Below are 23,189 nucleotides of genomic sequence, written 5' to 3'. Positions count from 1 at the left end.
ATCTAACCTAACCATGAAACTCTTCTCCCAACTGGTTAACAACACCGCAGCCCAGATCACCACCAGACCACTGTCCATCCATCCATCATATAACACCTGTCTTCCAAAAACCCCTCTCATTTTCAAATCACTGACACACTCATTCCAAAATTCTACTTCCTACGTTTAAGGTCTTTCATAAGCTCACTCCTCCACATCAAGTCAAGCATCCATGCTCTCAGATTTGCCTTCTCATTCAGCCCACCTGACTGCCGTGGGATCCAGAGCCTTCAGCCTCTCTGCGTCAGAAACATTCAATCCGAGGGGACTCTCAAATCCCACCTTAGAACCTATGTTGTTGCTGTTTTTAACTTTGAACATTCCGTTCTGTACGATGACCCTGAGTGTTGTGAACAACACTGGCGAGCACCAACATCTTCACAATTTGTTTACAATTGTGGAGGAATTGGTACTCTGTCGTCTTATACTGGCAACACAATCCAATAAACTAGTTAAACATAACCAAAACACACAAAAAAACATGAGAAACGTTATGAGGATTTACATCAGGTCTGATTCTGGCAGTAGTGCACTCCAGGTGTTAAAGGCAGCAATATATAAAGTTCTCCTCGAGAAGGCTGCCAGTAAGCTGAAATACTGTTTGGTTCTGTCTATCTTCCATAAAATGTAGTAACAATACACATGTCAAAGTTTATCTTAAATATTTATAAGCCTGGCTGCTTCTCTCATGTGAAAGTTTCATAACACATTATGCAGTATTAAGTTTGGACTTGCATGAGTCACAGCTCTGTGACAGCCGTTTTTAACATGCGCACTAATAGTTCCCTCCCTCAACTTTGAGTCTTTGGTCGCTGTCTCTGCAGAGGATCATTAAAATGCATGTGTTTCGTGATGTTCAGTATATTTTACGTCAGTGGGGAAAAGTGAAGGCCAAGCCAGAGACCAGAGAGCTCACAGTGACATAAGCGCCCCTACATTTCTCAACATTTCAGTTGAAGATGATGCTGATATGGAAAATAAACACATGAATTGGGGCTTTTTTCCGAACAGTATCTTTCCCTCGCAGGATCTGCTCCATCCAGTGTACTCGTACTTTGTGAAGTTGAACTCAGACTAACTTTATGTTGGTCAAATTAATGACATAGTATTGCGAGAGATGAAAACTTTTGGAGGAGAATGCGTTATGACGTACGGGTGTGGCTGTCCTTGAAGTGCTTTTTTATTTTCAAGTACAAACACGTCATTCTTAACTCATGAGATCGATGCAGGGAGTGCACCCAGAATGACCTCACACAGAGAGTGTGTGCACACACTCCAGTATATCACTGAGGCTGGAGAGAAATATGCTCACTGGCTCTCAGTAGTCAGTTAATTCATTCAAGGGAAGATACTGTCTACTAAACACACACACGTACATTCCAGCACACAAATGGAGAAAAAACACAGTAGCATAAATCTAATTTTCCAAAGACAATTTATTAGATTTTACTCCACTCCACACAGCCAGTAGGAACACTAAAGCTCACTAAGACAGGACTGGACCAAGCTTGCCAGTACATACCTATCTTTGTGGCATTAAAACATACACAGATCCACATGCATATGTAACATGGCACACACGACAAAACCATTATCTATCTCCCCATAAATCCTAGATGGCCTCATGCTCAAATATAGACAGTTTGTAGGGAACTGGAAATGTTCCAGCTGTTAATACGTAGCTTGGAAATTATATTTCAAGCTCTGTGGCTGGTGGTGCACGCACAAAAATCTTGATATTGAATAAATCTCCCAGTCCCAAAAGATAAAGTAAATTAAAGTAAATCAAGGGCAGGATATTGGAAAGGGGACCGTGCGGAGATGAGCAGACTTCTGAAAGATCACTGTCTGAGGGAGTTAAGAACCGGCATCCTATCAGAGGATTTATCTTTTTATCATCAGCATAAACATCAGCGTCACGTAATGCATCAGATACAGGTTGTTTTTTTTTTTCTTCCCAAATGGATGAGGGATGGGTGATGCTTGAAATTTCATTCCTCAATAGATAGGCAAAGTTTTCCTCCAGTTTTTCCGTAGGCTGAGCTAAGTGTCATAACATCCCAACAGGAGAAGTAAAGAGCTTCACTGCAAGACCACAAGAGGCTTGACCTTCCTCCCACATTTAAATGTCAATGAAATAATATTTTGCTATTAACTTTTCGAGAAGCTTTCTGCAAATAAGTAGCTGTTGCCAACTATAATGGAATAAATTCAGTTTGTTTCGATCATTCTCAGCTACCATTAAAGTACCTCAAGCAAATCCTACTCAGAGCATTAGTCACAATTAGATTAGTTAAAAAACAGTAAAAAGGCATAAAAAGTACTCATCAAAGTATAAGTACACATGTGACAGTTAAAAGTAGCTGTCTCACGTTAAAGAATATTGTGCAAGGCTTTTTCAAATTTGGATGTAAATGCATGGGTCTTTATAATTGAAATTGAATTCAAAGCAAAAAAAACCCTGAAAGCCACCAATGCAAATTTTCCCATATTTAAACTTCTGAGTGAAATTTTATCGTGTTTGAATTCACGTATCAGCGCTGCTGACATTTTGTTGAGGTGGAGGTCAAAAGCAGTAAATGCACAGCTCAAACAATGTGTACGGGTGTGTCAGTATGAACAGTAGGAGCATCTGTGTGTCTGGCAGCCAAAGAGGTTGCACCCAGTTGACGTCATAGCTGATCTGCTGAGGGGTGGTGACAGGCTGCGATATAGAAGTACATCTGTTCCACAAACTGAACAAACCTAATGTGATGTTTCAGCAACCAGCATGTGCGACCAATAGGAACGCTGCCGAATAATTATTTGTGGAAAATTTAGCTATAATTATCTGTAACTGTGTCATTACTGTGTCGTGTTACTGAATCTGGCAAAAAGACAATCAAACAGAAAAACGTAGAAACTTAACAAAGTAGAATAAACTGCAGAAGAAGAAATCACAACAGCAAATCTATTTTTTTTTCTCTGTTTTTGCTCCTGTTGTTCAGTTTAATGAGACAAAAAAAACCAACACTGACACTCTCCTTTCAGAGTGAAATCTCAGCAATTGAGCTGAACTGCCTTAATGAGGCTCTTGCATGCTCTCTGCAGGTCTCATTTGTAATCATGGAGTCGTGGAGAGAGAGACGCAATGCACAGCAGCGCTGGTGTCATGAGTCCAACAGAGAGCCGCTGCTGGAACAAAACAGCCTCAGCTTCCCATCCAGAGTTCCAGTCAGCAGCTGCAAGAGAGGAAAAAGAAATCAGACATCACTTTCAGCTTCAACTTCGGTGGACCATCTCTCTCATGAACTCTGTCACACCTCTCTCTTATTGCATTACAGCACACCTGCTGTGTTAAAGGAGACAAGCACCACTGAGATCGAGGAGGAGACTGTTTCCCATTGAAATTCTGGATTTTCCATACCTGCGATTTATCAGAAAAATACGAAGCCGCCGGCCCAAAACGCTGTTATATAACATTATTTTAATGAGGAGTAGTGGGAATGGAGGTTCCTGCCAGTGCTAGTCTTTGTGAGTCAACTGTTTACAGATGATTAGCAAAACCAGGCATCAATAAACTGACAGTGATCCACACCCAGCATGCAAACACTCATGCGCCGCAGCCCAAACCATCCCATCGATGCCGCACACAGCTGAGCACACATGCAAAGAATCAGTTCTTTACAATTCTGAGTAAGAAGTGCACATTATCTCATCTGGTTTTATCAGCCAGAAGCACAGAGGAGTGTGAGGAAACGTTACCTCAACACTCAGACAGCCGATGAGCAGCAATAGCAATAGAGGAAAAGCCTTCATTTGTGGCTAAGGACGGAGAGCATGACACTTACTCAAATCTTTAAAAAGAAAGAGTGAAAAAGATGGAAATCCGAATTCAAGACAAAGCTCAAACTTCAATTTCTCTTCTCTTCTCTTCAATCACATCAAGTCAAGTGTAGTCGTACGCCTCAATCACCCCGTAAAGACTCCACAAATCCTGCATGACTGAAAATAAACACCGAACTGCAATTTAAAAGTAAAAGATGTCGTGAAAATACTTGGGTTGATATCGTTTCAAGGATGTTCGGTGGTCGTAAAGATCGAGTTATCTTTTTTAAGTATATTAACGACAGACCATGGAAAGCAAAAGTTTGCCAATTGGTGATAAAAACCACATTTGGTACAACAATAGTCCAACATTCTTTTTTTCTCCATGTGCTAAAAGAGTTTTATGCGGGAGAAATAACCTTTTACCAGCAAGCGGATGCCTGTGCTGGGAAAGGGAGTCACAGCAGCGGAGGTCGGAGGATGACTCAAACGTACTAAATCGCAGAGGATTTAATGCCCCTTGGAGGGGGGGAAGTTTCAACTTCTCTCCTATGGACCCGAAGACGTTTGTCAATGTGAAAAGAGCAGGATGTCTTCAAAGAGGCGACCCAGTTTGCAAAAACACTTCATGTCTACACAACTATCTGTTGCTCTCGTGTTTTAAGAGGAAAGTCCAAGATACTCCCTCAAACAAATGACTTGAAAGCTCTCTTCATAATCTCTTTTATCTTCAGGCCGTCTTCTTTCACCAACACCTCTGGCTCAATGACCTTGATCAACAATAGACAAGCTGTCTGGATCCTTCCCCAGGGGTTGTTAAAATAGCTGCTTAGAACTCCTGCCTAGAAGGGTGGGAGAACGGCTCCTTCATCCACCACAGCTCTCCTAATCATCCAAATCCATTATCGGCGCGGCATTACACTCATGTCAGACACGCAGTGTTTATTTGAAACTGAACCGCAGAGTCCAAAAAGGCAATAACAGCATCGGGGGAATTTTTTATGTTTTGCACGTGCAGCAAACAACAGCAGTGCAACACATTCCTGCTCGGCAACCTTCAACCTCTGTTTAATTATGCTGAAACAAGCCCAGCTGATGAGGACTGAAGGTTTTGGGCAATGTTGAGGGGTTAGAAGTCAGGACTTGTTACAAACTGATTTACTTGAGACGTACAGAATGGGGTCATGATGGGTCATTGCAAGTGAGTTATGTGGTTTTCCTCAACGCAGCACTTCTAAGAAACATTGTTTTCACAAGCTGAGTAAAGATGTATTTACAGCGTCTGATGTGTAGTCTTGTAATCACTACTTGATAAATGTATTTGGTTTGTCTGGTACACTTTGGGACACGTAGAAATCTTGAGAGCTGCACATCTCAGGATATGTGATGTGGCTGTTCAGTTGTCTTTTTCAGTGATAATAATCTCCTGTGTCCATTGCTCTTAACACCCAATATCTAAATAATGATCAATATACTCCCTTCTCATCATGGACTCTTTTTTTCACTATTGATACTTAAAATCAACACGCAAACGTACTAAAGTTAGCTGACCAGATGATCATAGAACTTTCTTCTAGACTGTTCTTCCTGTTGCTGGCACTCTCCAGAAGAAGCATGTCCTGCTCTGAAAACCTCCGATCAAAGGAACAACAGGTCAACTATGACAAATAACTTCCAGAATCTGGGCTGCTTCTTCCTTTGGTTGTATTTTTAGGGGTCAGTTTATCAAAGTCTCATTGAAATCTTCTTGGGAATCCTGAGGAGAATCAGATCGGGAGTTTGAGTGCTGGGTCAAGTTATTTTCAGGTGTGCTGGCTCAATGCAACAGAAAGACCACAAATCAGTAGTTCAAAGGAGGAATAAATATGACAATTAAGAATGCAACATGGATTACATGTTCAATTGTAAACACTTGTGTCAAAAGTGTCCATCTGTGCAAACCGCTCCGAACAAAAGCTTGGTAAACCAGAGAGCAGTGTGTTTTCCCCTCCTAAAGCTCATCATTCATCGGGTGTAGAGTGCAAAGTACACAAGTGCCAGAAAAGCAAGATGTTCTGTACTGAAGATGTCAAGAGGGGAAGGAAGCACCACAGGAAAGTTCGTCAGAGGAGCAGACGCTCTCCACGACTCGCTCACATGCTCATGAGCTCAATGCCAGTAGTTTGAGAGAAAATCAAGTTCCGTCTGTGTTGGAAACATACAGTTTACATACAGTTTGTATATGTCTTACCGGAAACTTGCAAACAAACCAAATCTTAACCAACATAGATATCTTTTTAACAAACAAGGTACTTAATAGCATTCGTCCTATTCTGCTCAACAAGGCAGAATTTATAGCAAAGCTGTTGAACTGGATCACATTCGATTGTAAGTCCAACTGATGATGGAGTTGGTGAGAGTATATCAATTGTACTATATATTCAAAGTGTCAAACCATGAATCTGAAGCTCATAATAAAGTTTTCAAGATATATCATGCGCTATAATAACTATGTCAATGTAAAAACTGCCCATGTGAATTGCTTTTCAGCAAGTTTCCTAGACAAAGAGTTCACCACACCACATGCGACCGAGGAAATTCTGTCTGCTCCATGTGAAAGGTTTTTGGTCCTTAAAGATGACTCCTGTGATTTTCTACTTCCTGCTCATTGCAGATCCAGCTGTGCTGAACAGGCCGGGTGATTTCAGGGAGGCTGTCTCAGCTCAGTCTGTGTCACACTCTCGTGTGACATTCTGGAGCCGACAGCGGAGCCCACCTCTGTATTTGCTCGGACCACTTCAGGGTTTCACTCTCTCAGGTCAGGAAAGGAAGAAACCAGGAGATAAAGAAGAAGGAGAAAAAGACTAAAGAGCAAAGACCCAGCCAAATGTGTTGAGGATGTTATAATAATGTAATCATTTAAAAACTATAAACAATGAAAAATATTTTAGAGATCTTTAACAGAACACAGCAGACAACTAGAAAAGTTAAGAGTTGGAGTCTGTTCTTGTCATCTTTGGCAGTGTGCTGTGTTTGTGAATGCTTCTCTTAACGTTTTCCAGGAATTATGGTAGAAAAACAACTCAAAGAAGAAACGAGAGCACGCTTGTAACATGGAGAGAGAAACTAAAGAAGAAAATGTGATGGTGGAAACTATTGAAAAACTCTGAAGTGTGATAGATTAAATACAGGAAATCTGCTGCAAGTAGGAAATTCAAGGAATTAGCTTTACGTGCGCGTTAAGGCTGGCGGGTTTATTACACTCTATTAAAACCAGGTAAAAGGAGATATAATCCTTAAGTATGTTGCTGCAAGTTACAGTTTATTTATATTAATGACCAACAAATTCTGTTAAACCCATAAATTAGTTCATAAAATGTCCAGCTTAGCTTAACTGTGTCTAGGATTGTTTCCTGATATGTATTATACATCTAACAGTACTGAAGATATAAAAATGAATTGTCTAATAGAAAAAAAACTAATGTCACAAAGCTTAAAGTCTTCTCAGCATTGTTAAATCACAAAAAGCATAAATCCTTGAGGAGATTAATTTCTGTGTAGTCAGCTAATAAATGACATCATTACATCCTTTACTTGAGTTCGTACTATGCAGAATTCCTGAAGGGAAACTCAGGGGAAGCTTTAATGTCAAAATCCCTCCTTGCAGAGGGTTGAGATTAACTTTACAGACACCAAATGGCCACAAATAAAATGATACAGTACAAAAGGTCTAAAGGGACTGAAACAAACAAAGGTGGTGCATGCGGACATGTGGAGACAAACCTATGATGAGAAAAAGCCAGCGAGATGATTCACTCATTGTTCAGCTCAGTTTGGCTGATAGTACGTGGTAACTTTCTCCGACAGCTGCTTGTGTCAGTAAGCGGTCACTGCTCTGCACTCCAACGCACAAAGAGCAAATAGGATCCAAAGCACTCCACAGAGAGAGAGAGAGAGAGAGAGAGAGAGAGAGAGAGAGAGAGAGAGAGAGAGAGAGAGAGAGAGATTACAAACATTTTTATGATTCCAAAGACTGAAATGTTAGAGATCAAATAACATATGTATACAGTATATTTGGCCAAGCTTGCAAATCTTGTTTCAATGAATACACACACACACACACACACACACACACACACACACACACACACACACACACACACACACACACACACACACACACACACACACACACACACACACACACACGTGCAAACGCACACACGTATATTAAAAAAACAAACAAAAAAACCTAAATGTGTCAAACTACAACATCTTTCTAAAAAGTTCAATGTGTTGTTGAAAGACACCTTCACAGAAACTAAATTAACATAAGGTTGCATGTATTTCTAACCATAAACACCTCTCATTGTGTGGTCACATTATTAAAACTACTTGGCTTTGCCTCAGTTGAAAATCCTTTTTTTTGTCATTTTTGCATACATTTAACCAGGAGAAATGGCAAAAGACAATGAGTAAAAATGCTCCTTTTTCCCGCACTCTGAACCACAATTGAGATTTTCTTTTTCTTTTTTGCATCATGTTGTTCTACTGAAACAAGTTATTGCATAATATCTTAAAAAGTCCCTTACATAATCCATTTTTATCATGTTGAATATCCATTTGTGTTGGTTTGTCAACCAAACAGTCAATGAGTGAGTCAAACGTTCACACATAGGTATTTGGGACACTTGCATAAAGATGAGATTAATATGAACTTTAACAGTGTGAAGATCAATCCAGACATTTCGGGAATTATTGATTCAACACACTATTTGGCGAGGCATCTCTTCTATCAGAGAAACTAAAGTAACACAGACGAGTCTATTCTATGCTTCAGTAGGAGTGTTTAACATGTTTCTCTTTCTAAGGTTCAAATAAATAGGTCACCTTTTAAATATCCCTTTAAATATCCCACAACATTCTCAGAGCATTCAAAGCAGTCCATAAATGAACAATAAAGGTTAACATGAGAAGCACACTCAGATGTCCCTGAATAGGTCTCCATCCATCTAATAAACCTAAATCTGGGAAATACTTTAAAGATGTTAACATTGGTGATGTGGAAGAATGTAATCTGAGCTATGTGCAGTTTTAGACGAGACAGTACAAAGATCTGAGTAACCCAAACAGAGCCCGGCCTAATGTCTGTTTCTTTAAACTGACCCAGTAACCTGCTTCTCATAGTTTCATCATCTCTGTCAAATTTTCTTGGCTTTTGGTCATTCCTAAAGATCCCATCAATCCAGCAACCACCTTATCATCACTGTCTTGATTTTTGGCACACAGCATGGTTTACACCCTACATCCATATTAATTTCCAGCCAACAACTACAACAACACTGTGCTGCATGCTTGAGAACACGTCTGCTCTAATTTGATAGTTTACTTTCAGGGTAGCACATTTACATCTGACACAAGGAACCTTGCTTTTTTTTTTTTTTTTTTTTTTTTACAGAGGCATGCCACTTGAAATCCCACAAAGTTTTACAAGACAACAAAGTGAAGTGACAATAAAAACTGGAACCTCTCATTACAGGGTAAAGTACAGGAATAAACCTGAGGGAAAGTACCCCAGAGGTAGATCTGCCTGCTTGATGGTCTTTTAAGTATTAGGGTGGAAAACATGAGTGAAAAATGAGTAAAAAAAACCCCATGCCTTCCATTATCTGCCCGTGTTTCACATCAGAAGCTTCACACAGCAGTAAATATATTGCACATCTGCACTTCAAATGTGACTAAGAAGCAAAGTAAGCACAGGTTGGGGATGCTTTGTAGATTTACTCTGTTTGTTTTAAAACTGACTGGCCATTGAACAATGTTGGGTATGAGGTTCGCAAAGGAACGTGAAGAAAAAAAGAAACACACACTGAAAGAGTGGAGTGCATACATGTTGGGTCTGAATGATGAAGATCCATTCTTAGCACGGAGAGAAGTCATAAGAGCATAGTCGGTATAATCATAACATTTACTGAGCATGCATTGTAACCGATCCATCTCAAGTGACAACTGAGCAAAACTGCCTCCCTTGACAGGTTTTTATCAAAACCACCCTGAAGAGTTCTGTGGCGAAATCGAGTGATCGTCCTCAGCTGTTTGTTCTCTGCACTCAACGATAAACACTTCAGAAAACTATTCATCGATAGAACACTTGGGTAATAGGAAACTGTGATTGCATAAAGTGAACTCAAGTTAGAATTCAACAAAAAAGCAGAAATGGCGGGCCATACCCACATGGCCCAGACAGTATCTGGGTAAATATTTAGATGGCAAAGCTCCTCATATATTTCAGCACCATCATGATTGTCAAACCAACTGTTAGCCTTGGACTAAGGTTGTTGTTAGTTTTTTAAGTTAGGAGGCTTTGCCATGGTTCTTCATGGAGGAAAACACTCCCGTTTTCTTCAATTCAATTGTGAATTTAATACGTCCGCAGGTTTAGGTGAGATTGTCAGCAACCCAAGGCAGAGAACTGTATCAAGTAAAGGCCAGGAATGAGTACATAAGTGCAGCTATAGTAAATGCAGTTAACAAAAACTACTTTGAAAGGCTCATAATGTACACTCAATAACCACCTTAACCACTGATGTAAATACTGAATTGGAGTTCCATGTAGGAATGATTTGTACAGTGTTTGTTAATATTTCACCGGTTTACATACAATCGTGCATGTTCAGGATTAAAAAAAAGAACAACATTTTAATTGACTCACACCTGAGGTGGAAAATACATTCATTGTTCAGTGCCAGGTCGTCCTAATTAGTCTTACGTTCGGCTTTGACCGCATGTCTCATCAAATAAAACAGAATGTGCACAAGTACTGACGCGAAAGTACACTATGACTGATGAAGTGCGCCTTCAAGCTCTGCAGATCACTGTACTGCAGCCAGTGAATGGCCAAGGACCAAACTTTCCACTTTCAAACTTGGACATTTAAAAGCAATGCTGTACTGCAAGGTTGAACAGAACTGAGTTAGACAGATGGACATGCAGATTTAAAACATGTGCCTTGACTTAAGTAGACAGTCAACAAATCTCAGGAGATGTCCAGTATGGTTCAGATATTATATTTTAAGATGTTTCTTTTGCACATCTACTTACCTTGAACCGTTCCAAAGACTAAACTATCAAAACGGTAAAACATTTCTACGGAAAGCCGGTGCTCTTCAAGAAATGCTCTGGAGGTTTTGTTAGAGACAGAGAGGATATGGTATGAAGTAGCACTGTAAATTCAGACTCCTTATTTCCTTCCAATGTCAATTCAAGACAGTCAAAAGTATTTTCCAGTTATCTCTGGAAGGACTCCCTGTAGCTCTTGAATTCCTATGGACGTCAGCAATTACAATAAGAAGGTGGCCCAAGTGGCTCATAAAAGGGGGCGATATGAAAAAAGAGAACAAATAAAACATTTGAGCATTTCCCGCTCAGGTAATATCAAACAACACCATGCACCAGTAAAACATGTGGAGTCCTGCAAACACTTCATAAGAGGCCAAACACAAAAGGTACAAGGCAATTGATGAACTGAACAAGCACAACCTGGGATACACCTTTTTCCTCTATTACTGTGAGACTGTAAAAACACCTGTGGGACTGTTTATCCAATCGCAGCCCAGCAGTGAGCCTGTCACACAAGCGAATCGGCACAGTACAAACAGCAAGCCATTTGATCCCGCAGGGTTATGGCACAGACAAACAGTAGACATTATCTGATTGGACTGTAAACAGACCACCCCTCGTTCCGCCCGCAGAGCGATTTGGGGAATATGGATTTTAAATTAAATGGTTATATTGCATGGGAGACGCATTGGGGAGAAGTTGGTTTGTTGTCTCAATGAGGTATGTAGATCTACTTCAGACATTCCCCAGCTCAATGCTCTACAAAGGATTACATGTTAGCAATTTAAAATTATGTATAAAGACAAATAAGCATAGAGGTAACCAAACATACACGAGACCGAAACATCAAGCTTTTCATTTTTGTGACGTTGCCCTGAGCTTCTGAACTGGATAAAGCTCTATCGAAGATGGATGGATGTATAGATTTTGTGGCATTTCACTCTTTTGCGAGATTATCAACCTATCAAAATTGTAAACTTCGGGACTGTCTCACAGAGCCCTGCTATGTGACCTCAGCCTGAGGATATCATTCCTTCTCCACTCATGGAGCACCAATTAAGCAGAAATGATACAGGTCTGTTTTATAAACTCACTAGATACCATATTTGTTAAAGTTATATTATTTCCAAAGGAGGAAATTCGAATGTACCCCCCTACTTGTTACCGTTATTATCAGAAGAGGCTCACATTTGCAAAGTAAAACATAAGTAAGGTTGATCTTCATTAAAGCTTCTGCACAGAAAACAGATACCCCCTGGTTATTAATAAAGGAATTCTTACAGATGTTTATGTGACAACTTGATATTTTGCACTGGCATAGATCTAACTGCTGAAAGCATGCACAAGAATAATAGAAGTGAAGTTGAAATCAAACCCTGGGATGCAGATGAAGACAAATCAAGATCTACACCTGGATTACTAAAGCAGTATGTTGTTCCTGAACAGAAAGTAGAGAAAAGCGTCTGTTTTATTTAAATAGATGAAAATGTTCGGGTTTCCTCACTTGGGGTTATAATAACAGAGTAAGTTTGGTTATAATAACTTAACCACAAAGACAAAAAAAAGATTCATACCTGTGGTGTCGCAGGGTTGAAAGCCACACTGAGCACAGTGTCCGAGTGTTTTTGGAGCTTATGCAGGTAGATACTGCTACGGATGTCATACACGTATGCCTGAAATACACACAAGTCAAAAAAAATAAGAACGCGGAACATTGTGGCGATGTACAGATTATCCTCAAACAAATCATTTTGGACTGTGGGAGAGAGCCCTTGGAAGTACGAGGAGAACATGCAAACCCCACACAGAGGGGCCCCTCAACAGTTCCTCCACACGATGGACAAGGCAGTGCAGACTGAAGATGAATCGCATATTGAAATCAGAAGGAATCCATTGGCAGCCAATTGAAAGACAGGAAAGAATCGCAAGAAACTTTGTACATATCCGGTTTTGCTGTGATTCCAATCGTATTGCATATACAGTATGCAGTTAGCATTGTGTACATCTGCTCCTGATTGTTTGTCCATTCATGAGTCTAGACAGACATATACATCAGAGTTTACTGTGAATCCTCACACAGATTAAGGTTTATGTCATGTCCATCAGACACCATCAACAGTGATCGGCTGCACAGGGAGACCTGGCTCCGGTTGATATCAGTAATCAGACGCGTAACGGTCATATGAGATCATTCAGTGTCTGTGCCAAGAGCCTAACAGCTGGATTGAACCTAAATGGATCTGCAGACACGTTCAACAGAAGATTTAAAGAGAACAATTGGCAAGTGGTCCCAGTTTTCCATACTTTCTGAGTATGAAACCGAACAGGTAGCACCAGTGATCACATTAATTAAGTCTCGATACTCGAGACTCGGATAACCTTTTCCTTTCATAGACATCTAAATTTAGCAAAGTTTTCAGAGTTATTGGAAAAAAAAGTTGCAATTCTTGAGATAGGTTTCAAGCTCGTGTTGTGCTTTTGTGTAAAAACTGTAATAATTGAAATATTTTAAACATCAAAATGACCTTGTTGAACTGATTGAATAAGCCACTGTCATCTAAATGGACACGTATCACTTCTGCTCTGTTTCAACAAATACAATTGGAGGTGTTATATAAGTGTGAATTTTACATTTAGCCTTAGATGAAAAAAAAAAAGGGCAAGTTGATAAGGGTTGTGTAGCAAAGAAATATTTGACTGCGTTATCAGCTTGTAAGCATAGTTTTCTTTTCCTGAATATGATCGGTACATTTTGAGACAGATCTGTTTGCTTCAGAGCCACGACCACAGATAAAAACAGATGTCCAGATGTTTGTTACCAGACGACGACTCATCAGATTCCTGAGGCTGTTTTTTATTACGTTTCCCTGAAAAAAAAAGCCTCTTCAAGGGAGTTCTGTCAAAAAGTTTAGAGTGACTCCTGTCTGAAGCACACGAACAGTGTGCTGCCGAAAAGGGAATTAGTTACTTGGAAGAAAGAGGCTCTCGCAGGAATGATTAAATATCACAGAGATCCCCCGACGTATCGGTGTTTGTCAGCAGTTACTGAAGCAGAGAGCCGGGCCAAAAGATTGTGCGGTAGGAAAACGGAATCATCAGGCATACATCTTCATTGACCAATTAACAGTTGTCTTCTATATATTCAATTCACCTGATAAGGTCGAGGAAATAAAACGAGTGAGACTGTCAACTATATGTATAACAGTCTTGTTTTGAAAACACTGAAATCATAACCGTCTTTGGAAAATATGTAATATGATCTGGGGAGTCTTTTAAGAGTATTCAACTTCTTTTTTTTTTTTTTCCACGATTGCCTTTTGATATATGAAGACAAGTACAAATGCGTCTGGCTTATAGAAATCTCAGGACAGCTACAAATAAATACGATGTTGCTCACTACCGTATACTTTTCCAATTTCCAAGAAATGCTGGAAATGTCCGATCTCGATAGAGACGTTCTCATATGTCCACACTGTGCTGAGTCCCCATAATTGATGATAACCACCAGCATACATATATTATTCCACTGCTGTCAACAAGCACACAGACCACAAGAAAAGAGAGATGGTTAAGGAAAGGGAGGTTGTCTCCTGAAAAAGTCCTCAAAGAATGAAGAAGCCGCCGTCTGGAAAAGCAATTAAACAGTTCGGCTTCAACATGATTGTTGAATTTGACTCCTTTGGAAAAAGGCTTGAATCCAATGAAACAATGTGAGTGAAGCACAGTCCTCACCTTAAATCGGGGTGCAAGTGATATAAAAAAAAAAAAAAGAGCTGCCGTTGTCCAGCTGTCTTATACCTTCATGAGGTCAAGTACATTTGTGTGATGACTCAGCAGAAAGCCACAGGGTGAAGAGGTAAAAAACTGGGGTGCTCACTTTGAGAAAGTTGTGGCAGCCAAGTTGGCAAGGTTAAAGTCTGAGACAGAAGGAAGATTGAAGAGAAGGATTACGCTTGATCTGCGGGTATTAAGATGGGGCAAAACCACAAAGAGTGCAAAGTGGGCAGCATTTGAAGTGTAACCTGTAGGATTTAGAAGTCGCACTTGCTGAAGCTTTTCATCGGAACATGCAACTTTGCTGCAATCGCTGCTTTAAACTCATGAACACATATCAACTGACAATGGTTCACAATGCAGCTTGCTCAGGCTCAATCATCCTATGAAGTTCTGTGAAAGTAGTTGAAAGCTTTCTGTGACATTTTGTCACAAAGAATTCAAATGACAAATCCACACACTGCATCAATTACTCACATTGCATTGCTCTATGTCAATTACACTATTATAACAATAAACCAACAATTTAAATGTATACATAAGACTAAATGCTATTTGAAAACATAGTGGATACTTATTCTAAGCAATAGGTTAGATGAACTCATAACTTGATTCCAATCCAAGATTACATTTATACTCATAGAAAATTCAGTATTAACACATTCTATGTGGTATGCCCCTGTTTTGTAAAGTTGTGGCTGCAACCCTACTTTTTAATCCATGTACTATTGAAAAAAGTAACCAAGTAAGTTATAATGACTGACTTATGGTCCGATTTTTCTCATTTAATCTGAGAGAAGATTCCTATCGGTTGAATAATGTTGCTGTAATGAATTACTTTCCAATTGCCTCATCATCACTCAATGCAATTTCACATGAAGACATTGGGGAATTGTTGCATCGATTTTATCAAAACCTTAAGTGTAAAATTGCATTCAGATAAGTACAATGCACATTATGCGGATGCAAAAAAAAAAAAAAAAAAAAAAACAAGGATTAGGATTACTTACAGCGTTATCCTCAGAACCTGAAGCAATGAACCGGCCACATGGTGAGATGGCAGCAGAACACGGGTGAATGCGATTTACATGGTTGTCATAGCGACGCACACACCTGAAAAAGGAATGGCACACTTTGGTACGAAATAATTTCGATTATCAGATCTGGAATGTAAAAATAGATCATATAGAAGAGAGAGGCAGACTATTTGATCCCAGAAGTTTTATATTGTATGTCATGATATAACAACAATACTACGGACCTGTTTACTAAATAGTAAAATTTAATCTACAAGACAATGGGGTTTTTTTTCCCCCACAAAATACTGAGTCATTAGTTTGTTAAAACATTTTTACAATCAGTGGTGAAGAAGTGGTATATTTTTGGCACTAATGTGATTTTTTATGAGTTTAGTCACATCAGTGGAAGATGTCACATACTATTAAATGGAACAGAAAGAAAATGGCACTTAGACTTCATGCTTCACACAGACATGTGAAAGAGCTTTACTCAAGCAAAACACAGAAAAGAGAAAAGATTAAATGACAAATGGTCCCTTCATGCAAATTCTATTCTATTTTGTTTGATCTACAACAGCATATAATGTCTTTACAATGCAACTAACAGCAAGATGAGCCCAGTTCTATGGTGCGTTGGCAGGTCAGGGCTTTGACAGGATCTGGTGAGAGCATGTCTTTAACATTCACATGCTAATGCAATTACACTGGACTGAAAGTAGGTCATATTCACTGGTGATTCTTCAGGAATATAATGTACCTTCTACAAGTGGGTTCCTCAAAACTTACAAGCACTGAATGCAAAGGCACAAAATGCTCAAAACGCGAGTTGCTAAACACTGACAATGACCTTTGTGGCATTAAACTGCAGCTCATGTGTTGATTCCGCTCTATGTCATTCTCCTCTATTTAGTGATGACCTAAATTTCATATCACAGTCGTCTGATCATATATAAATGTTTGACAATCATTATTATAGCAGTGGTGAATACCACGATTTGCTGTTGTTAGTTCAGTGCACGCAATGTTTTTTCAACTTTTGGACAGCTGGCACAACCTGCCTCTATCACACGCATAAAAAGCAGAACAGGTTGGAGTAAACACTCAACTGGTTTTCTAGGTCAGAATGTGGATCTAATGTTTTCACTGAGGGAGGGGAGATGCGGGCATGAGATACACACACACACACACACACACACACACACACACACACACACACACACACACACACACACACACACACACACACACACACACACACACACACACACGCACACACGCACATACACACAGGCTCCATGTTGTGTGAGTGATGAGTGTTCGACATTTTCCTGATGACTAACGCAGACTGCACCACAGGGTCGGATCCACTTGAATGGAAGCCTATACAGTTACTAAATGCACCTGGGTATTCAGTGTCAGTCATCAAGGTAATCAGAGGGCTAATCATAGCTGCATACATGCTGCCAGTAAATTTCACCATATTTATCTGTATCAGTGCATATCAGGTGAAAGTTTGCTTTTTGTTATAGCATTGGATATATTTTAGCATACATAAATATGGTATTTATGTATATATTGACAGAGCGCATTAGATTTCCTTGCATTTGTGAATGATGCAAATTCCATCCCACTTCGGGAAAATACATCACTTTATGAAGAGAAACAGATTACCATCTGTTCCCTATATTGGAATCAGCATCTGGGAGGGTCTGACTTTAAAGCATACTGAATGTTGGTGGATAGACCCTAAAACTGCTCTGAACACATCATCACAAAATACAAGTACTGGAAAGGATTAAAAAAAAAGAAAACTTGAAGCGAACTTGAAGCCTAATAACACAGAATACTTCACAGAGTATTGCTGTCAAACTAAACATGAAAGTTTATTTACTCAACCAGATTTGTGAGACTAAACTGGTCTTGTTGAGTTCCTAAGTAATTTTATTTTATGCCTGTCAGCTGACATTTCATGGATTTATGTAAAATTTATACTGATGAAAAGCCATGAAGGTTGATCTCAAAACGTGTTTCTTCCTGCCTGATTTGACATAATTAAAGTTGTTATGGGCATAAACAACATAATCTTGATGAATTTCAGAGATTTCTAGATGTTTCTTCCAACACGTTGAAAAGTCCAGTTCAACAAAATGACAAACATTTCCTATTTAACAAAGTGCTGCTAGCAGGCTGCTTTTACAGGAGTGTACTTTATCAATTAACGCTGATTCACTTATCATGTAAAAAAAACCAACATACGGTAGTCTGAGTGGGGTCACAGTCTGACTGTGACTACTTCCCAGTCCAGGATGATGCCAGCCATCAAGCAAAGATAACTCATCTTAACTGCGACTGCAAAGGTGAAAAAGGAGTTTGACTCAACTCCAAGTATGAGGCCACAGCTCTCACAACAAGCGTGTAGAGACCTATTAGCCCAGAATAGTGACCTATGTAACTTATGCTTGCTTAAGCACATCCAACAAAATGTCTCAGAACACATTCAAAGGCCAAAAACTCAAACAAATGTCGACTGGACTTCCAAAATCACATATCCATTATTTAAACTGCGTGAATGAGAAAAGATAAGATCTACCTCTTCAATATGAGGCTCTCCTTTCTATCACACTGGAAAGACAGTTTTGTGATTCTGTGATCCAAAAAAAGCGTGATACAATACGAGTTACTATGGACTTTCCATTTGCCTTTTTAAAAAACGTGGTTCACTACACTGGTCTACCAGGAAACAGATACTACACCTGAGGTCCAACAACAACAGCCCCACAGCTTCTTTGGCTTTAAGCATTTCCATACATATTAGAATTATTCAATAGACCAAGCCACCAAGGAGTTTTTAAGCTAATTTGGTGACCTAAAAAAAGGAAATGGAAGCGGATAACTGAAAGACAAGACTTAGTCCGTCTCAGTTTGTAGAACTGCCAGTGCAAGCATCATTGCTGCAACCGCAACAGAAGCTTTGACCAGAGTTCATTTGACATTCAGACACAAAGTCCACTACCTCCTCCACTTCAGGCGATAACATGTCACTGAGATAAAAGTGGAATCACTGCGGTCAGGGTCTTCTTCTCAGTGCAACCTCACAATTCCTTGTGTGTCTTGTCATGTCTTGATCCGGCTAATCTCTGCTGCCTTGCACACCCAAATTCCCAGAACACAGAGTGTGTCATCTCAGGTCAGGTAAGAGATCAACGAAGGAGATCATCAACCAATCAACAAAGTTGCTTCGTACATTTCTGAAGATCATTTTGTGTGAAGTTGTGGGCAGTCTATGCCCAGTATGGAAATCCAACATAGGTCAGTTTCAGATAGAGCCGATAGAGAGGACTTTCTTTCAGCCACATCCTCCAGGTAACACGGTTTTTGGAGATTGTATTGAACATGAAACTATTAACTGAATTTGTTGCCATTGGCTGCCAAACTCCTGTTAAAACAAATATAGTGAGGTGATACTTTAGAACTGTAGGTAATTTCATGGTTGTCACCAATGACAACGGAAATGAATCAGGAAGTGTACACAAAAGAGAATGACCTACATATCACACATACATATGTTTCACCTCAGGGGAACTGCATGTGTTGAAGGGAGCTTGATAAAAACTATTGACCTGGAAATGAGGCACAAATATCTTTTCCGATAACAATCAGACTCTGATGGAGTCTGGAATGAAGAGTAAAACATGAAGGCATTCTCAGACATGAAAGGATGAAATATTTAATAATGCCTCTGACTGGACCCAAAAGAACAATCTGAAATGTGAAACGGCTTCCTTGAATTATCAGCCTTATATGGACATCTGTGACAAGTAAAACGTCGGCACACTGGAATTTGAATAACTGATAGGCTACTCAACAACAGAGGAATGTTTATCCCCGGAAAATGTCGATGGGCAGATTTTCAGATGGAGTAAGCGGTGCCATCATATCACAAACCTTGTTGTACGTAGGTCCCAAATCTTCACGCCATCTGTGGCTGCACTGGTGAGAAAGAGGTCGTATGAATCTGGAGACTGTGTGCTGAACGCAGATCCCTTCAAGATATGCACAAAGAAAAAAAGCTTAGTCAGTAAATGCTTGACTGAAATAAGTCATAAATCAACTTCACTTTTTGTCCACGACTGGAAAGTTCTGTGGCTGTGCGTTCGTCACTGGCAAATAGTTTTCATAACATTATTCCAGGTAGCATTTATTCTACTTAAAAGGACAAGTTGATTTTAAAAACAATGTAACCACATGAGGGCTCTCGAAATTGTTAAATTGCCTGTGTCATTTTCCATGCTTTTTGTACCCAAACTTAGGCTTCAGCCCAACCTGTAGTTTCCACTGCACATCTGTGTATAAATTCCATATCTAACTTTGAAATCAGACTATCAGACGATATAGTAAAACGTGCAAATGAGGGAGAGGAAAAGAGAGCGAAAGAGAGCAGCAGTGGGGGTGTTTTTTGTTTAGATTTCCATTTAGAGTGTGAGAACGGGAGTCTGAGAGGGCATTTCCAGTTCCATTTTCCGAGAAGTCTTCTGCACTGATGAGTTCCAGGTGAATTTTTGCACAAGGGGCCGATGGAAATTTGAAGTGGGAAAAGCTGCTTTTCTTTTGCTGCAAGTCCTGATGTTTGGTCCGCCTCAGGACGAGACAGCGACAGGGGAGGGAAGAGACATTGTGAGTGCAGTCTGCAGGCAGGGGCAATCCCTCTGATCCACAGGTACTGACCCAGCAGCAGCCAAAAGGCCCTCGGGCACCCAGGCGGAGAACCCCACATTGACGCAATAGCCAAGCTGAAACAACACACCACAGGCCTTCCACTATGAGTAGCACACAATAGCTGGCGTGACAAAGAACAGGCACCTCTGGGCTGAAGGAATATAGTCAGCTGTGTGCAAGAGTGGATCACAGTTGAATGCATTAATGCACCTAATCCATGCCACTAGCTGCAGTCTATCCAACTAATCCAGGCTGGTCTGAATGTGGAGTATGTAGAGGTCAACATGCAGAAGTGACTAAAGTCAATATCTTAGGGTCATTAAGTACAAGTCTCTCTGACAACCCTAACCCTTTTGCCGTCCAACACGTTACGTGAGTATCTGTATGGAGGCTAATCATTTCCATTATTTTTGCAATCAAAACATAGGTTTTTTCTTTTATTGTCACTACAATGCTGGCAAACATTCTCAAGCTGGAAACTATTACCTGCTTTTCACTGTAAAGTGGAAAGTGACAGAAATGCGAATCATGTGTCGAATTGCAGTCACTGGATTTTTATAGTTTTAGTTCAAGTGATGCAATAGTGTTCAATAGAACTCACACATATGTAGCTCCAGGCCCAAGTTGTCTACTTGTTAGGCACCAGCAAATTGGGTCCACATTGAATCAAGACAGCGATGTGGGAGGAAGGCCATAAAAAGCCACACTGCATCATGGAACAGCATTACTCCAAGGCCATCATCCAGCATGGAATCTCCTGCCACCGTCCCCTATGGCAATCTTAATCCTGATGCTGCAGGGACTTACATTCAAGATGAATGATACTGATGATAGTAGATCCTGTACGTCTGCCTGCCATGGAAACTTTTAGATAATCAGGACATTCTTCTAACCATGACCTTTTTAATTCACGCCGCAAACTAACACTGTTACTCCCCAAAAGTCGATCCGTCTTATATAACTCACGAAACACTCCGATGGTTTATGTAACGCTGTAACATCTGCCAAATAGTAGACCCTTCGCGAGTAAGATGGAAGATGAAACTCATAGTACCAGTTGATGCCAAGCCAAGCAAATTCATAGCCGAGTCGGTTCGGTCTTAATGTCATTCAGTTTATGGGCTGATGTGCTGTCACTGCTTTTATCCATTCGTAGAGGGTAAAAGGTTATCCCAATCACAAGAACCTCAGCTGTCCACTTTTCTGACTTAACAAGACCTGTTGTCAGAATTCAAGCCTGGCTTACCATCATACTTCCAATATCAAAAGGGGAAAAGCATAAAATAAATGTATTTAGCAATGCTTTTGTGTTCTAACAGTCACACTCTGTAATTTCTAACTGCGGTCAGACATAAAACTTCTTCATTGGTTTCAAGTCTTTTATTCTACTACTAAATTCTGTTCCTGTTGAGTCATGGGACACTGCCAGCTGCAGATATTCCAGTTCCCATTAAATTGAAATAAAGACTGTGATCCGAAAAATGAAAAATAATCAGAACCACCAATTGCTGCTTCGCTTGACTTAAAAATCAAGGATTGCATATTGATTTGTTGTATCATATGTCATTCCACATGTGTTGTCACTATTGACATTATGACTGAACACAATACAATTGTGTCTGACAAATAAAATCTAAATCACATAAAACACAGACCGTGAAACATTTTAACTCCTTTTCGGGGCCCTTTTGTTTTTGTCATGGAAACACTGTATTGACCTCACCTTATTCTGTGTGATGCAGTGGACGGCTCTGCTGTGGGCTTCAGGCATCTCCCAGACAACTGCAGCTTTGTTCATGTCAAACACTTGCATGGACCTATCAATGCCAGCCACCAGGACAATGTCTGAAGAAGTTATCATAGGAAATTGTGACATTCATATTCCTTTTCATGAACTTTCATTTCTTGAGGCCGCATTCCACACTGAAATAATGGATTTGATTTCAAAGTTTCATTGGCCGGTACTGAGAGGAGTTGTTGAGCTGTTACGACTGCTGAATGCATCAGTTTGCTTTTGGGCAGACAGTTACTGTCGTTCCATGCGGTGATACAGAAGTATGTGGCTTTAAAGGTCAGGAGATGCATGTAGGCTTACAAAAGCCTTTATCTTAATCAGTGCACCTCAGAAATTCCCAGTAATCCACAATACAACTCAGAATATGAAAAACCATACACTGTTTTTCCTACACATCATTTCATCTTGAAAAGCAAAGTGATTTCTATTTTTTGCACAATAAAACTGGGTTTCCGGAAAAATTTAAAGGAATAACACTATCTAACTACCACCAACTGTACTTTATAAATAACATAACCTCATTTTAAATACAGTAGTTCTATTCAAATTGGTCTTTTTGTATGATGTTCTTGGCATTTCTGTTCTTCATAATATACAAATGTAATTACGTATATATTCATACAACTCCATTATATCAAACTTACTGCCCATGTAGTTTCAGTTCAGCCTTGCAAAGCACAACAGAGCTGAGGATCGTCTGACAGCATCTCGCTCATTCCCACACAGCTCTGTTCTGTGGGTTATTGGAAGCTAAATGCATCATAAACACTAACAAGGGGCTGGAATGCAGACATTCCTAAAAAATTAGAAGACACCTCGATCATTTACACGTAAAAAATCAGCAGTGGAAGCCCCGCAGCCACACGTGAAGATTTTTATGAAGCACATACTGATTGCAGTGGTTCACTTTGAAGTTAGTCCAACCAGATGCTCCAAGTGAA

General features: G+C 39.9%; 1 protein-coding gene across 1 annotated transcript in view; it reads right to left on the bottom strand.

Annotated features, from left to right (window-relative positions):
- Nucleotides 1-3,142: 3,142 nt before the first annotated feature.
- The window catches only part of wdr27 (WD repeat domain 27), a gene marked incomplete at both ends in the record, with an annotated part of 35,675 nt that continues 15,628 nt past the window's right edge, over nt 3,143-23,189 (bottom strand). The window contains 6 exon segments of the mRNA XM_080481033.1: nt 3,143-3,196; nt 3,198-3,260; nt 12,519-12,617; nt 15,729-15,831; nt 19,683-19,780; nt 22,177-22,298. Coding sequence (XP_080337159.1) covers nt 3,143-3,196; nt 3,198-3,260; nt 12,519-12,617; nt 15,729-15,831; nt 19,683-19,780; nt 22,177-22,298 — 539 coding nt within the window.

Source organism: Lipophrys pholis, assembly GCF_963383615.2.
Source record: "Lipophrys pholis genome assembly, chromosome: 15".
NCBI classification, from domain to species: Eukaryota; Metazoa; Chordata; class Actinopteri; order Blenniiformes; family Blenniidae; genus Lipophrys; species Lipophrys pholis.
This window is presented reverse-complemented; position numbering and strand designations above follow the sequence as displayed.